This window comes from Pistacia vera, unplaced genomic scaffold (genome assembly GCF_008641045.1).
Source record: "Pistacia vera cultivar Batoury unplaced genomic scaffold, PisVer_v2 Contig249, whole genome shotgun sequence".
Classification (NCBI taxonomy): domain Eukaryota; kingdom Viridiplantae; phylum Streptophyta; class Magnoliopsida; order Sapindales; family Anacardiaceae; genus Pistacia; species Pistacia vera.
The window spans coordinates 633459-651708 of NW_022196056.1; the positions used below are offsets into that span (position 1 = coordinate 633459).

Consider the following 18250-nt stretch of genomic DNA (forward strand, 5'->3'; position numbering starts at 1 on the left):
GTTTAAGCAGAAGGGTTATGTCACAAATTCACCTTTATCTAGCTGTGTGATCTTCATTTTAAGAAGCAGATCTTATTTGATGTCTCAACAAAGATCCTGAATAACGATAAACAAATGTCACTATACAATTTCTTTATTAATTAGTTAAGTCACTAGACTTAAGTGACTCCCAGCAAAAAAGTTGTAACTTAATGACAAAAGTAGGCAAGACAGAGAGAGAAGAACACAATTTTAATTCAACGTGACGAAGTAGTGTTGGTGCCACTGCCTGGTGGGTCTGCTGATCATATCAAACATTATTTAGAAAGGAGAGTCGTGGGGTCTCATGTCTTTTAATCTTTCTTCTTGCTCAATGCATGTAACAAACTATACTCTATTTTTCTCTCTTCCTATTCCATTCTTCTTCTTTACTTTATTTTTTACCATTTTTTCAATACAATTGTTAAACTTTTATTTAATATCAACTTTAACTTTAAACCATTCCTATTTATTATAATAATTTCACTAAAATTATAAGATTAATTAATTGTTAGGTTGTATAAATTTAGCATATTTTAACTAATTAAAAGGAGCTTAATATATATTCCTATCTTTTTTTAGTTATTTTAAAATTGCTCAAATAAACCATGACAAATAATAAAATACCGTGTTATACTAAATCGGATTTTTTACCGGCTTTGACTTTCCCATCGTTCTTTATTCATCCTTATCTCTTAAGAAAAATAAATAAATAAAAAAAAGCACGAAAACAGTTAACTTTTAGGTTTAAACTTTAAAGTGCTTTAACATCCTATATAAAGGAGAACAAATATTCGAAACTTAACTGGAAAATCAAAAGAAAGGGCAATATCGTGATTTAATCTAAACAAGTAGCGAATGTCAACACACAAATAACGCTCGCCACGTCATGTATAAAACGTCAGCCTTCCCCTCAGTCCTCGGATCCATTCACAAGTCACAATTATTTCATTTTCATAAAACACAAGAAATACATTGCTGCACAACTCCTACCAACAACACTAGAATCATTCAAATCCTCTCAATTTTCATCTCATATACATATTTCTGTAAGTATTTTCTTTTCTAGGTTTTGTATCTTTTGAATTGTTTTTTTATCTTCTATTTTCGTTTCTGATTGTTGTCGTCGTCTTGTTTTTAAGGAATTCTGACGAGTTTTAACGTGTTGGTGATATAGCTGATATAAAGCTTCGATCGGGACTTGTAATATCTGTAAGTATGGATTCGAAAATTATATTTTCTTTCTGTGAAATAATTTTAAGAATTTCAGCTTAGGGTTTTTATTTGCGTGCATGTTTATGACTATTAGCGGTTTTTTTGTAACGAATTTGATGTTAGAAGTTCATTAGTTTTTAGGTTAATGAATTTATTTTGGTTTTGAGCCAAGGATAGATTGGGATTTGGATGCTGAATTGATAGTTGTAATAATAATTATTTAAATACTGATATTTTTTATTTTAATTGTTTGGAAGAATGGTTGGATACGGCCACTTGTTTTCATAAAATTGTGTAATTGTAATTTTTAAATCAACACCTCACTAAAAGCAATGAATGCAATGAGCTTGAGTTGTAATAATATGATTAAATACGATTAAATCCTATTAGTTATGGTTTCTAAAACACATTATCAATTTATCATATCTCTATCGTGAAACATGAAATTCATTTTTTAAACTAAACATAATCCAAATTTGTAAAAGATAATTCTTTTAAGAACACGGTTGGGAGAAAGCACAAAACTCTCTTTTCTTTCTCTGTAAACTTTTCAGTCACAATTGTATGACTTGTTTTCATTGTTCTGCAACCAGCTCAGGATCTTAAATTAGGAATTGAATTTCCTTCTTCAACAAAACAAAAAAGTTCTTTATATTTTTATTCTTTAACCGTCTTCAGGAACTTTTACATATATGGCATTTTGAATTACTTGTTTGACTCCCTTTATTCGATGACTTGAATTTAATTCTGTCTTATTTGTACCTGCATAGTTTTTCTCAAATTGTTGCTGGAGGTTTGGTATGCTCTGCCAACTATTTTCCTATTTGGACTTAAATAATTTTTTTTTAATCATTCGAGTTTTTTTTTTTTTTTTTTGTTTGTTTGTTGATATCATTTAATTACTAATGTTTGATGGCTTTGGTCAGGAGGGATTGTATGATCTAATGGAGTCTAAAGGTGGGAAGAAGAAGTCTAGCAGTAGTAAGTCTTTATTCTACGAAGCTCCTCTTGGTTACAGCATTGAAGACATTCGACCAAACGGCGGAATTAAGAAGTTCAGATCTGCTGCTTACTCCAACGTGAGTTTATTATAATAGTTTTCTTCTGCAAGCTATAATCACACTCTGGAATGACATTAAAAATTTCTATGTTCATGATTTTAAATTTTACCAATTCATCCATCTTTCATGAACAAACTATGTTAACAGTTTTATTCTTATTTTTTCTTATGCAGTGTGCTCGCAAGCCATCCTGATACTCCTCAAATTTGTGATCTCATCATATAACGTGATTGGTGAACTGTTATCTTGCTTTACTAGTGATTAGTTTTACTTGTTTTTCTTCATCAACGACTTCCTCTTTCTCTCTCTTTGCAACTGCATTCTATCTGGCTCTGATCTACCTGCAACTTTGGCACCACTGTGATTGCGAAGTACTTTTCAACAGTGATAGTTTCTGTTTAGACTGCCATGGCAATCTCTGCAATTGGTTTTGAAGGTTACGAAAAGAGGCTTGAAATGTCATTTTTTGAGCCAGGCATCTTTGCAGATCCTGAAGGAAAGGGTCTTCGGTACCTCTCGAAGGCCCAGTTAGATGAGATTCTGGCACCAGCTGAGTGCACTATAGTTTCGTCACTGTCAAATGATCATGTTGACTCTTATGTCCTGTCGGAGTCGAGCCTCTTTGTCTATCCATACAAGATCATCATCAAAACCTGTGGGACAACAAAGTTACTTCTTTCAATCCCACCAATCCTGAAGTTGGCTGAGACCCTTTCGCTTGAAGTACAATCAGTGAGGTATACACGTGGGAGCTTCATTTTCCCTGAAAGTCAGCCGTATCCTCATCGTAATTTCTCAGAAGAAGTTGCTGTTCTTGATAGCTACTTTGGGAAGCTCGGTTCAGGCAGCAATGCTTATGTAATTGGTGGGTTGTGCAAGTCCCAAAAATGGCATGTATACTCTGCTTCTGCAGAATCAGTGATCTCTTGTGACCCTGTCTACACTTTAGAGATGTGCATGACAGACTTGGACAGGGAAATGGCTTCTGTTTTTTACAAGACCCAATCAGGTTCGGCGGGTACAATGACCATTAATTCTGGTATCAGAGACATTCTTCCAGAATCCAAGATATGTGATTTTGAGTTTGACCCCTGCGGTTATTCAATGAATTCAATTGAAGGGACTGCTATCTCTACTATCCATGTTACCCCAGAGGACGGTTTCAGTTATGCAAGCTTTGAAACGGTGGGTTATGATCTGAAAGAAGTGAATTTGTGTGAGCTGGTGGGGAGGGTGTTGGCTTGTTTCCAACCAAATGATTTCTCCATTTCTGTGCACGTTGAGGTCGCAGGAAAGTTTCTTGAGCAGGACTGTTTGTTGGATGTGAAGGGATACTGTTGCGAAGAGAGTGGCCTTGAAGAGCTTGGAATGGGCGGTTCAGTTGTCTTCCAGAAATATGTTAGGACTGGGGGCAATAGCTCTCCTAGATCAACTCTGAGATGCTGCTGGAAAGAGGAAGAAGATGAAGAATCTAAATAATTGTTATGGTTTACTTTTAAATTTCTTGGGCTTTTGATAATAAAATAATTGATTTTTGGATGTTGTCAAATGTTGAGTTGTCTAGTGTCTGTATAAGCGGTCGATAATATTCAGATTTGTGTGGCAGTCTTATCATTTATGGACTTCTGTTTCATTCAGAATGTATTGGCAGTGTTGGATTGATCTGAGTTCATTCAGAGTTTATCAGCAGTGTTGGATTTAAAAAAGCGTTATTTGGAATATTAATCACACTCATTGCACTTGACCTTTTCTTGGATACTTTTTATGCTCCAATCTATGCCTCATCATTCATAATTCTATATTATGTTTTGTTCGCTTGAGAAATATACCAATTCTATGGAAGTAATAGTTAATCCATTTCAAGCCCTGAATTTGTTTTATGTTAGTTTCAGGTGCAGGACTGCAAGATCACTTGAGCATCTATTTAAGTTTATGAAAGTCGTCAGGGAGTAGCCATGTTAGGATTTAGATCCTTACCAATCTTTAAAGGAAGTAGAACCAGTAACTTCAGTTTGTATATTCAATATTGTAGTAACGAGTGAATTTTGTAATGATAGTAGTTTCTATAAGAGTGTGTTGTGCTGCTAACTTGCTAAGTACGTTGGTTAAATTTGAGGACATATCGGTTGATTAGGATTCAAGCCAGATGAATGGTTAGGACCAAGTTTGATTGTTCCCTGATGAAGCCAATTAGCAAAGAAAACTGGAAAAGCATTATGTTCAGCTGGCCTCCAATATTTGGCCGAGTTAAAATCTTGGTAACTTTTCCAGGAATATCTTTGAATGACATAGTTGAATCTTGGATTGCGAAGCCCATTATGATTACTCCTTTCTAGCATCTAGAATTTCGACTTGCCTTTCTTTTAGCCACTGTTCTTTCACAAGTTGATAATATGGTACTGACCCCAGCCAGGTCTTCTTTTCAACTGAAAAAGTCCCTAATATTATGCTAATCCTTCCAATCTTCTCCATACTTGGTATTTTTTTTCATATTCACAGGTCAGTAAGTTAATAATATATCGTAAGAGAATTTGCAGTCTTCCAAGGAAAAAACTTAGTTCAGAATATTAGTTGTATGTGTTACCAAACTTAAAATCCACTATTGGTTTCAATGGATTTCTAAGTATTAGGTGAATACACAATATTGCAGATCATTTTCACGAAACTATTTCTGGGTGATCAAGTGGTTTGACTTCGATAGAGATTTTTGGGTGTATTACTCAAGAGGTCCTGAGTTCGAGGCCATTTTCGGTTGCTAATAAGGGTAGCTATTGGAGCTCCTACTTATAGGGTAGTTCCAAGGTCTTGGGGGATTAGTTGAGAATGCTCATAAGCTGATCTAGACACCCCGGTCATTAAAAAAAAAAAAAAAAAAAAAAAATCATTTTGAAGATAAAATGATAAAAGTAGTTACTAGTTGTTTCCTTTTCTGCTTTGTTAGTTTGAAAGTGTTTTGTTTATCTAACAATTAAATTATTTTCGGCTGTTGATTAACAGGTTAATTGACCCATAAATACCCGTGTGTATCTTATCAACTTTAAGTCATATCATATTTCCACTTATTGCGTAGGGAATACATTCTAACCTTTTCTTTTTCGGCATTAAGACAATCTCTTGCATGAATGTTTCGAATACCTTATACCAGCAGCCTGGTACATGGCCACTAATTTTTGCTTCGTTTTTGCTCTACATATTTTATTGTATTATATACCATCCATTTCATTCTCTTAGTATTCTTTTCCACTAAAATAATTTATCTCACAACATTTGAACCGTTAAAGATGCATGCAAAGTGAAGAATCGCTTAGCTACTGTTTTAAACTTTGCTGAGTGGAATCAGTTTGCAGTCAATTTATAATATTGGTTTTCTTGAAGATCTTGTTAGTGTCTCCTCTCAATAAATATTACAAGCATAAGCATTTAAGTGGTCTGTTTCTCGCAGAATATTATATGATGTGTGTATTTGTACCTGTCTGGCTCAATCTGAAGTGGGGAGACGGGGGAAACTATCGCTTAGTAATAGCTCGGCTGAGTTTCTGGCTTTTGAGTGGTTGAATTCTTCATAAGCTTGACCTCCACTGCCAAACTGTGAAATTAAATCTGTAACTATACATCATATTGCCTAAAAGTTACTGCATGGCTGACTCAAAGTCTTGATGCATCACTGTATCTGACCCTTAGGGACTTCTGGTTGAATTTTCTACTAGTAAACTGATTTCCTCTTAAAGTCTTGGCATTGATTATTCATTCGTTTGTACAACTAGGCGTGACTAATCCAAAGGATATCCAAATCATGCATTATAATGCACTGAGTTAGGGTCTTGGTTTCATTGTTTCCTTTCAAAGCATGATTTATATAACTGGACCGCTTGTGTTGTGGCTTAATAAAATTGCTCTTTTCTGATTTGACCAGTGATTGATCAAAAAGCTGAGGAAAAAAGAAAAAACCTTTTATTGCGCTCAGTTGGAATTCTGAATTCTGCAACACTTGTGAACAACTTTGAATACAAGAGATATGAACCGACTCATTTAATGGTAAACAAATTGGCATCTTTCAATTGTTCAGTTGTATTGATAGATGAAATAATTTTTTTTTCCTTTTAAATGGTATTTGGGGGACTAGTCGCTTGGGGTTCTGAAGTTAATGACCAGGTAAGCCCCAATGACTACCCCTTATTAGTAGTCGAAGGATTCAAACTTAAAATCTTTTAAGTAATAATCCAAGAGTCCCAAGCAAACCACTAGACTACTTAGAGGTACTTGAAGTAAATTTATTATTCTCATCAAATGTTCCACATAATTTACTATCAGTTTACATACAATCAATAATTGTGTACAGAGACTTAATTAGTTCATTCCAAGTGTCAGCATCTCTTATTGGCTTCAATTAGTGAATAAATTATACCCTAAATGTCTCTGTTCTAAAACCGTGAACTTTGTGGGATAGGTTTAGTGGCAAATCTAAGTTTTTTGTTTGGATAGTCTACTATTTTCACTTTATGAGCAGATGATCAATCTTTGTCTAGTTAGGTGATGTTTCCACCTACTTTTTCAAATAATAGTTAAATCAAATAATTGAATGGGTTTAAGCAGAAGGGTTTGTCACAAATTCACCTTTATCTAGCTGTGTGATCTTCATTTTAAGAAGCAAAGATCTTAATTTGATGTCTCAACAAAGATCCTGAATAACGATAAACAAATGTCACTATACAATTCTTTATTAATTAGTTAGTCACTAAACTTAAGTGACTCCCAGCAAAAAAGTTGTAACTTAATGACAAAGTAGAGCAAGACAGAGAGAGAAAACACAATTTTAGATTCAACAGTGACGAGAGTAGTGTGGTGCCACTGCCTGGTGGGTCTGCTGATCAATATCAAACTTATTTAGAAAGGGAGAGTCAGTGGGGTCTCATGTCTTTTAATTCTTTCTTCTTGCTCATGCATGTACAAACTATACTCTACATATAGTACGCTCAGAATTCAGCTGTACAGGAGTTGTTTGTTGCATCTGTATTATCCCACATTTCTGTTAGCTGGTTTTGGCATTTATAACATTCCAAATATCCCCAGTGAGAGAAGAGAGTGCAAAGATCGGTGACCATTGCTTTCATATCTCTTTTTTTTTAATATTTATATATATATATATATATATATATATATATATAATATATATATATTTTGGTGGCTATTTGGGATGTTAAAGTGTTGTAGCCACTGCAAAGGGAAAGGAAAAGTTGGCTTGCGTGTGGGAGTACCCTAAGCTTTAAAGAGATGAAAAGAGTGCCTTTTAAAAAGGAATTTATTCTTTCTGGCCCTTTTGATGGAGCCTATTAGAATTTGAAGTTAAAACAACTATTTAGTGCACTTGATAAGATTATACATCACAGCTGTTAATCACAGTAAATGTTAGGCCTCTGTGGAGACAAGTAGGCTGATTCTATGCTTAGTTTGAGGTGAAGTTGTTTAAGAATCAATCTAAAATTAGTTTCCTGGTAGAGCCTCGGATGTATAATAGTTTGACTGACTTTGACATATGAGGACGCTGTGTAATTTGTACCTCTCTAATGAATTGTAAAGATTCCTATGACAATGAAGTCGACCATGTGGTTGAACAGTTTGATAAGGACTTTTAGGTATATTATTCAAGATTTGGAGTTTAAATCACTCATCGAATAGTAATAAGGGTAGTCACGGGAGTTTTTTATCCGACCAATAAATCGAGGTCTTAAAAGATTAATTGAGATACGCGTAAGCTGACACGAACACCTCGGTGAAAAAAAAAAGAGGTCTAATTTAATGAATTAAGTAGCACAGATAAAATAGTTTTATACAGGGATAAGCCAGAAGACATGGTGGGGTTAGGGGTTGTCAACTATTTTGGAGGCTTTATAATGTCTTGTTCTTTCTCTTCGAGGACATTAGCAGAGCTAAAGATAAAGTAGGTCTGTACAAATGGTTCAAAAGAGTAATGACTCGGCTCCTACGTTCAAACACACCAAGTGGTGGTAAGAAAGAACAATTATTTCCTACTCATTTGGGTTATCCCCTTGGCGCATTTCTTCATCAAGATTATTGGTCAACTCTTCTTTAATTATGATCGATTCTTTCTTTCTTTGACTCATTTTTGAATCACCTGTTGCTTGGCAATAGCAGATAAATTTCGTTAATCAAAATCAAGGTGGGAATAGAAAAGAGTTAAAGGAGGAGTAATTAGAGCAAGAAATGGAGCCAAAGGAAGAACACAGAGATGACAAGACAGCAATAAAAGGGGCGGTGTGATAAAGCATTTAAATACTAGAATTGACACTAAATGCAAACTCACAATCCTTTTCTCTCATGCATGTTCAATCAAATGGGAAATAAGTGGTTTTGTTAGGTAGCTAAATGGGACCCAAACTTCCTCATCTGAATGTGCATATGCTTCAGATTAAGATAATATAAACATATCCTTCAAAGAAATGAGATGGTGTTAGGTTTAGAGGGATTAGTTAAGATAAGGGTTCCACATACCATTTTTTTTCTTTCTTAATCTATTGTTTTCAAGAGGGCCATAAACGTAGGATCCCTCCGTGCCCGCGGCTCAAATTATGTCTCTATCAACTGCTAATCCTATCTAAATACCGTTATTATTTACATTTGATCATTGATACTAATATTAATTATAATAATAACCATCTGATCAAACTTTACTTTTATTTTCATCATGAAAGAGTAAGGCACATTAGGCAATCGGTCGGAAGAAAAACATTTTGAACGCCAAGTCAACGGCAAATCTGAAGGGTCCACTTTTCACGTGCCCTAGGACAAGACAACACTGCTATTATTACTTCCTGTAAGATTCCACCCCAGTTCCGAGCTTCCCGTTTGAAGCTACTACACTCACTCTAGCTCCCTAATTTACAAGTAAACCATCTTCAGAAGGCTGTATGTAGATTTAATCTTGTATTTTTATAGTATTAGAATCTGAAAAGAATTTTTTTAGAGGTAAAAGATTGCCAAAGTTGAATTCAAATTTTGGGAAAATGAATAGAAATATAAAATATGTATAGATAGAATGATGGATGAGAGGGAGAGGGCAGCTTTTACTTTATGGAGTTGGGTGCTTTTGGATTGTTTAATGGGACTGTCTGTTGACCGTGGAGACAATGTGAGTGTATTATAGGATCAATAAAGCAGAAGGCCAACTGAGTAAAAGGAAACCAAATATGTGAAATAATTCCTTCTCACAACAAAGATCTTACTGGGAGCTACCATTACATCACCAATCTCAAGTCTATCCCTCGAGATCCTCACCTTCTGTAATAATTATTTAGACCAAAAATGAAGGGAATTTTAAGGCTTTACTTTTAGTAAATGAAGGCCAACCTTAGGGAATGTTGGATTCTCAAGAGTCTACTGTAAATGCATAGAAAACCTTAGCCAAATCCAATGCATTCTCTGATCTTCCTCTTAAAAACTGACATCAAAACTATTAACTACCAGACCCACATGGTCATTTTGATCAAGTTTTACCATTTTTAAAATATCAAGGTGCTTAACAGTTGACTTCACTTGCTTTTTCATTTGAAAACTTTGATAGTATAGAATAGAAAATTCTCAAATACTTTTTTTTTTTTTTTTTTTAATTTATAAAATAATGCTGATGAGGAATTTTCTTTCCAATCATCTTTTGATTTATCTGATTTGGTAATGTGGCTTGGCTTTTATTATTCTTTTTCCTTACTTTGTTCAACCAGTGCAGGCATGTTTTAGTTCTCTTTAGCTTTTACTACCAAAACCCTCTGGTTTCTTGACTCCTGGGTCTGACACAAAGTTGTGAGAAAGTGAATTCATTTCAAGGTAGGCATGAGAAATTCTACTGCTTGCCTTGTGATGTAAACATTACTTTAAACAATATAAACAAAACACAGTTAAAAACTTGGTTCTGTTGAATCTTTCATAACACTCGGTCACTCCCCCTGCTCCTCAAGTGCTTTCTACGTCAAGGAAGCTAATTAGTTTCTTATTTCCTTTGTTTTGATACTCAATTCAATGGAAACAATGAGAAGAAGATGCTACTTTGTGTTTTCTAGCTCTTTTAAGCTTATGGACTTCTGCATGCGGATTGCTATCACCCAAAGGAGTTAACTATGAAGTATTTGAAATTTAAAAACTATGATTTATTTATTTATTTCTTTAATAAGAACTTAAATAATATTTTTAGTTTCCTTGATTTTGTTTCAGTCCAAGCTTTGATGGCATTAAAAGTCTACTGATTGATCCTCATGACGTTCTAAGCAACTGGGATGAAAACTCTGTTGATCCATGCAGCTGGGCTTTGGTTACTTTTTATGATGTTTGGTTACTAGCCTGTAAGTACGCTGAAAAACAACAGAGAAATACTATAAAACTTAAGCTTCTTATACCTTAATAAGATGAAAACGTTAAAATGGTTTTTTTTTTTTTTTTGGGTGCAGAGAGCTCCGCCAGAACTTTTCTGGCACTCTTGCGCCAAGTATAGGGAACTTGACAAATCTCCAGCTTCTGTAAGTATGAAATTGTACTAAAGTTAAAATATGAAATGGTTTAAACGTTTCGTATATGGAGTTAGATGAGACTTTTTGCAGGCTCCTACAGAATACAACATAGCAGACATATTCCTTCTGAGATTGGGCGGCTCTCAAACCTTAAAACACTTGATCTTTCCAACAACAACTTCATTGGTTCAATTCCCAGTACTGTATCCAATTTGAAAAGCCTACAATACCTGTAAGTGAACTTCAAATATTGCTATGCCAGTAAAAATATTTATTAAGGTCATTTTTTGAAATTGTTTTCATGCCTCACTTTGCAATGGGATTTTTAATTCGAATCAGGAGAATGAATAATAACGTCTTTCTGGACAATTCCTCCCTCTTTGACAAACATGTCCCAGCTCGCCTTTCTGTAATTCTCTTCATACTTTATCCGTCATTATAATTATATTCTCTTTCATTTTGATATTTATGTTTGAACAAGGTTAATGATGTGTATATATATATTTTTTTAATGTAATAGGGATCTGTCTTTTAATAATTTAAGTGGGTCCTGTCCCCCACTTCCATGCGAAAACATTCAAGTAAGTTCCTCCTGGATTTTGTTTTAATTCTACTAATAATTTGTGTCATTATTCACTGATTTACACCTGTTATTGATTGATACAGCATTGTAGGAAACTCTCAGATATGTGCCACCGGAACTGAGCAAGACTCTTTGGAACTGCACCAAACCCATGTCTTTGCCTTGAATAATACGCAAAGTAAATATACTTCCCGGCTGCTTGCAAGTTTCTTCATTCTTCAAAATTAAAGTTTTTGTTATAACAAAATTGTGTTGCTTCTTTTTACTTACAATTATCTCCATTTGAATTTTGACTTTAATTCACAGCTCACAATGAAGTTGAACCGTTTTTTGTTATATGCCATCACTTTTTTTATTCTGTCTGAAGCTCAAACTATTCTGACATGAATTTTCGATTTTTTTTTAGATTCAACACCTTCTAAGGCACCGAAGAGCCATAGAATCGCTCTGGCTTTTGGTTCAAGCTTGGGCTGCATCTGCCTACTGATTCTTGGATTTGGATTCCTTCTCTGGGGGAGGCAAAAGCATAACCAGCAAATATTTTTTGATGTTAACGGTTAGTGAAGCATAAATTGGTTTCGAAGCATCAATAGTTAGAGAAAAACTTTACTTATTCTCATAAAAACGCTCTTTTTAATGTTTCAGAACAACATCATGAAGAAGTTTGCCTAGGAAACTTGAAGAGATTTCACTTCAAAGAACTTCAGGTTGCTACAAACAATTCAGCAGCAAGAACTTGGTTGGAAAAGGTGGCTTTGGAAATGTCTATAAAGGGTATCTCCAAGATGGAACTGTTGTGGCTGTAAAAAGGCTCAAAGATGAAATGCCATAGGAGGCGAAATCCAATTTCAGACTGAAGTAGATGATCAGCTTGCAGTTCATCGAAACCTTCCTTCGACTCATTGGATTTTGTATGACAGCAACAGAACGGCTTTTGGTTTATCCCTACATGTCAAATGGGAGCGTTGCTTCACGTCTCAAAGGTAAAGCTCTCATCAATTTTCCCATTGTATTATGTTTTAGTACATGAAACATAACATTTGTACCTCTTTTGTAAATTTGTTCTTGCAGGCAAGCCAGCCTTGGACTGGAGTACCAGAAAAAGAATTGCTTTGGGAGCTGCAAGGGGTTTACTATACTTGCATGAACAATGTGATCCCAAGATAATTCACAGGGATGTGAAGGCTGCAAATATATTGCTTGATGATTACTGTGAGGCTGTAGTTGGAGACTTTGGGTTAGCAAAACTGTTGGATCACCAAGAATCACATGTGACTACTGCAGTGAGAGGAACTGTGGGACACATAGCCCCAGAGTATCTATCAACTGGCCAATCCTCTGAAAAAACTGATGTTTTTGGGTTTGGAATTCTTCTACTTGAATTGATATCTGGCCTAAGAGCTTTAGAATTTGGGAAGTCGGCGAATCAGAAAGGAGCTATGCTTGATTGGGTGAGCTGAACAAACATGTTTCACTTGTTTGAAATAGTGTTGGGTTATTTTTTTCAAGTCAATTATTCTGATTCAATTCATTTATGATTTTAACTGCAGGTGAAGAAAATTCACCAGGAAAACAAGCTAGAGATGCTAGTTGACAAGGACCTGAAAAATAACTACGATCGAATCGAGCTTGAAGAGATGGTTCAAGTAGCTCTCTTAAGTACACAATACCTTCCAATTTACAGACCAAAAATGTCTGAAGTGGTTCGAATGCTTGAAGGAGATGGACTTGCAGAGAAATGGGCAGCTTCTCAAAGAGCTGAAACAACAAGGTCTAGACCCAATGAGTTTTCTTCTTCAGAGAGATACTCTGATCTTACTGACGACTCTTCATTGCTGGTTAAAGCAATGGAGCTCTCTGGACCAAGGTGACATGACGATCCATAAAAGGAGATAAATAATAATATTAAAAAAAAAAAAAAAAAAGGGAGACAGAATCTGAGAACAAGAATGTATCAAAAATGAGTTTGTTGTATGGTAGCAATATACCGGGATCCAAAGCTGTGTCAAATATCTGATTGTACAGATTCGAATTAAAAAAACTGACATTTGAGTGTAATATTTTCTGTTTCTAGTGACGAATTTTTCGTTAAATGTTTTATAGTAACCGTTGTAATAATACTACGCTTGAAATAAATCTGTAAATATTATTGCACAAGAAGAGAGTAATTATCCATATAGGTCAGAATGTTTGTTGATGTGCACTTTGTTGTTGAGATGCCTAATGCTGCTCCGAAAACGTGAAGGTGAAGACCGACCGCCGTGGCAAAGAAAAAGTCTGCCACGGCAACTGGAGGTTGCCGCTCTCGCGTGCGTTGTGCGATGTAATCTATGATCTGTTTTTTGTGCGACCTGCACTGGGTGTTAGGCGATCAGAAATAACCGGACGTTTAGTTTTGTGGTTTTATCTTAGTAAGTTATTTAAGTTTTTTTAATTAGTTATCTTATGTAAGTTGTTCAAAGTTTTTTCTTTACATGTTTATAAAAGAGGATTAGAATTGTATTAAGTATGTAAGTGTGTATTCTGTATAGTGATATTTCCAATACAAAAGTATTTGTTTCTTTGCAAATTCAAATTTTGCTGAGTGAAAGATAGTTCAAAAACCAACACACTTTAAGGGGCTTTGTTTCCCACTGCAAGGTTGTTACAAAAATTCTTTCTATACAAGCAATTACAAGTACAATTTGAAGGCATTCATCTTTCAGCAGTCAGTCAATCACAGCCCGAAAAAGGGAAAATTACTTCTCTAATACAGCTCAATGATCGATATGAGAATTAAAATACTTGTCTTCCTCACATTTTCCGGTTGTTCGTGACCAGATGACAGTGACACTTAGGATTTGATGTCAAAAATAAGGATTGTGGTTCAGGCATAATTCAAAAACAGAGTAACAATGAGGGGCAGGTTCTCTCTAATATTTTTACTTGATTACTCAAAACGTTGCCAATGAGATTTTAGCATGTTATATCAAGTATCCTTTTGAGCCTGTGATATAACAAGTTCTGCAATTCCAATATCTAAAAGGAAATTAACCCACACATAAGCTACTAACATCAAATTTCTCTTCATGAGAATTGGTGGTCAATGACCTGTTGGAAATCATTGAAACTTTCATTTCTATAAATTATGATAATGTTTTGAGCACACAAGTTTGTTATGCATCTAAGTCCAAATTTCCACCAACAAATGAGAATTAGGGACAGATGAGAATAACTTAACATGAGGCACAATGCTTAACCTTGATCAAATGCAATTTCTGCTTGAGCAGAAGCCCTTCGAAATCTCAGCAACTCAATCAACATGTTCAATTTCCTATCTGCAACAATTGCACAAGGGTTGATGCTCATTATCTCAAGCACCGGAGAACTCTTCAGCAAAAATTTGATTAGTTCCATCTCATGCGGCACACCAGATACATCAGTCATCTTCACAAGCTTAAGTTGTTTAAAAGTGCAATCTGAAGGGCATTCTTTCTCCCAGAAGTCCAAATCACGAGCTTCTATAGCAGCTAATGTATTTGAGGAACCCTTAAAAAAACAATGACAACACAGTTTTGCGCTATTATAAATACGTTAACATAAGATTTTAATGAACAATCTTCCCATAGCTCATAAAATTAAAATTTGCCTGTTCATCAAAACTTACTGAAATTTGAAGTTCTTTCAAGTTAGGCGAGTTTGTAATCAAACGAATAACAACCAGTATCTCTTTCATATCTTCAAAACTCACTTGACACAATTCAATTGTATGTAGACGGCTATATGTAATGGGAAGTCTCCCTGGGCCATTACCTATACTCAAATACTTTGGGGATAAAAAAAAGAAAGAAAATGGGTTCAGCTGTATGTCTCATTATGCTAAAAAACTTTACAATTATATATGATCATAGCAATTTCATCAAAGCAACAAAAGACACTAGCAGCATAATGTTACCTTTGTGAAGTAGATATATCCAACAAGCTTCTCAAGAAGAGGTACCCCACCAAGAAACTTGATAAAATTGCAACTTGAACTTTGCTCAAAGTGTTCAGCGATGTCATCGGTAATATACATAGCAACTGACAATGAAACTAAAAGTGGGGTATTTTCAAGACAGATGTCTTTGAACTCACCTTCTAAACACAAGTACTTGAGATTTGGAGCCCATATATTAAGGTCTAAACTGTCAAAGTATGACAATGACAGACTCTCTAGGAGTGGGCAACTAGAAATAAGACTTTCAATAGCCTCCCCGGCAACCAAAACTTGATGAAGATTAAGGCTCTTCAAACATGAAAATCCTTTAAAAGCCAGAGGAGGATCAAATTCACAACGGAAAAGCTCCAAACGAGTTAACTTTCTACAGTTAAAAAGACATGAAGGTACTCTAAACCATTCCTCTTCCCCTACTTCCAGAACCAATTCTCTAATGTCATTTCTTGAAAGGAAAAGTATCCACTGATCTATTTCGGGGCTGCACTGCAACCGTGTTGTACTAAGCTGGAACTTATGAATTGGTCCTTGGTGAAGGAAGAGAGCCCGAGTAATAAATTTTACCAGGCTATTTTCAGCTAGCGGTCGCTCATTAAACAAGGCAACGCAGTTTTCATCAAATACAAGATGAGTGATTGTAGCCCATCTATACCTCCATTTACTTGATAAAATGCTAGTTCTCACAGCATCCCTTATCGGCAGTCGAGTGAGAATGCTTTCTATGATGCTTTGAGGTAAATCACTTATGAAATCCGGCAGCGCAAGATCACCCATCTATGTTTCAATTACACCAACAAATCAAAACAAAAAGACACTTAAACCAACTGTACAAGTATAAAATCACATGCAATTTCAGACATTCTCTCCACACTAGTAACTCAAAATTAAAAAAAAAAATGAAAAAAACCCTTGATGATTATCCCAAAAATCCATTTGTTTGCTAATTATATCTAATCCCATAATTGAAAAAATAATATCCGAAAATTAAACCAAACCCCGCATTTATATTTCTTTTCCATTGTTTGGTTACTGAGAAACATGGGAAAGTAATCAAAATTTCAGAAAAGCCAAAAAACAAAAAAAGATTATCAGTTTTCTTGGGACCCAAAAACCGTACATATATTTAATAATAAGTGATGAATAAAAAATTAGTAATGGTGGAGGAGATGTCGACTTACTCAGAGTTGTTTAGAGTTGTTTTTGCTTCTGTTTGTTCTTCACCAACGTAGAGATCCAGTGTCTGACCGAAAGGGCAAAAAAGGTTAACTGGAGATCCGGTACTTCATGGATCTCCACTCGGTTGCTCTATGGCTGTTCTCGATCACGTGTAATTTATTTTGGGTAGACTGTACATTTTCGGTAGACTCTACCAGAATCCCGAACAATAAAATATTATATTCAAAATTTGAAAAATAGGAGTTAGTAACCTCACTTAGGAAATTTAACTCTCCCCATATCCTAAGTTCGCATTTAAAAAAATGACCCTAAAAATATTTTTGAATTTTTTTTATTTAGAAAAGCTGATATGACACACTTAGGATTCATTAAACATGTAAAACGGGTTAAACTGAAAAGATTTAAACATATATAGGTAAAATCATAATTAACGGAAGTTTGTTTAAATTTTGAAATTTGAAAACAAGCGCCCACCCTTCAAAATCGCTTAACCGAGCCATATACCCAAAAAATGATCGACGAACACATTTCGTTTCTCGACAATTTCCAATGACTACAGTGCCTTAATTCTAGCAAATATTCGATCCTAAAGCTTCATTACACAAAACCATAGCTGACATTCACAAAGAGGAGGAAAACCCAACCTCACTCCGAATCCTAGACTCCGACGATGCCAGCAGTTCAAAGGTTGTAGAAGAAGACGCTCTGGTGGATCATCCGATGAGTGAAGGTGGTCCAAAGGCAGAGGAGACGACGGCGGCACAAGCATAGAGAGAAGAATCGGAAAACAGTTCTGAAGAGGAGGACGCCAACGAGAATTCAGGCGAGAAGGAGGACGCCGGTGAAGAAAGGGTACCTTTTTTACTTGTTTTTTTGAATTGCATGAGAAAATTGATTGATTTATGCGAATTTGGGGGAGATGTAGTTGGTTTTATTGTTATGGTGGTTGTGGCGTTTTGTCGAGTAGTTGGTAGGCATTGGTGGAGTGGCTTTGTTTGGGTTCTAGAGGATGGGGGAAGGCAAGAGAGGCCGTAGAGAGGTTGTTTGTGCGAGGTTGGTGGGCTGGGGATGGTAGGAGGTGGCAGAATAGGGGGGCTGGAGGGCTGCCCTGCATATTTGCAAGGCTGGCCACGCACAGCGCGCACATATTGGCAACCCTCCAACCCCCCTATTCCGCCACCTCCTGCCATCCTCAACCCTCCAACCTCATGGAACCTACCACAACAGCATCTGTAAGGCTTTCATTTACTTCCCCAATCCTCTCGAGGCCAAAAGCACCCACTCCCCGATGCCCTCGAAGCCCATATCCCCCAAATTGGCAGCCTATTAGTTGTTTTTTTTTTTTTTTTTGTTTGCTGATATTTAGTTTATATCGATTGTGCGGATTTTTCGAAGCGTAAATTATAAAGACTATGGATTGGAGGTTGTAAGTGATAAGGTACGATACTTCCTCGTAAGGATGACAGTTAGGTCAAGTTGGCAAATTTTTATGAAAATAATGGATATTTTATGGGAACAGAAAAAGGGTTTAGACCGATTCAAAGAGAGTTCTTTCGGTCATTTTGTGAACATCGGAGAAAATTGGAAAAAAGGCGTTCTGGGGGCAGGGAGTGCATCATATGTTGCTGCACTTAGTTAAAGCCAAAAAAAAAAAAAAAAAAAAAGTGGTTCATGGTGGATGGAAAGCCACTACGTTTTAGGATGATGG

General features: G+C 35.6%; 2 protein-coding genes, 1 long non-coding RNA gene and 1 pseudogene across 3 annotated transcripts; 3 read left to right on the forward strand and 1 right to left on the reverse strand.

Annotated features, from left to right (window-relative positions):
• Positions 1-929: 929 nt before the first annotated feature.
• Positions 930-2032, forward strand: LOC116132102. The gene is made up of 3 exons (XR_004128374.1): positions 930-1067; positions 1161-1230; positions 2004-2032. It is a non-coding gene; the product is annotated as an uncharacterized LOC116132102 (long non-coding RNA).
• A 458-nt stretch (positions 2033-2490) lies between these two features.
• Positions 2491-4052, forward strand: LOC116132101 (S-adenosylmethionine decarboxylase proenzyme-like). Its single transcript, XM_031417777.1, has one exon. The coding sequence runs from the start codon at positions 2703-2705 to the stop codon at positions 3771-3773; it is 1071 nt and encodes a 356-aa protein (XP_031273637.1). The 5' UTR covers positions 2491-2702; the 3' UTR covers positions 3774-4052.
• Positions 4053-9351: 5299 nt separating this feature from the next.
• Positions 9352-13550, forward strand: LOC116132134 (annotated as a pseudogene).
• A 941-nt stretch (positions 13551-14491) lies between these two features.
• On the reverse strand, positions 14492-16712 carry LOC116132150 (F-box/FBD/LRR-repeat protein At1g13570-like). Its single transcript, XM_031417810.1, has 4 exons — positions 16545-16712; positions 15328-16140; positions 15040-15198; positions 14492-14921 (listed from the first exon to the last, which is right to left on the reverse strand). Exons 2-4 carry the CDS (start codon positions 16138-16140, stop codon positions 14628-14630), a joined length of 1266 nt encoding a protein of 421 aa, XP_031273670.1. The 5' UTR covers positions 16545-16712; the 3' UTR covers positions 14492-14627.
• Positions 16713-18250: the final 1538 nt, after the last annotated feature.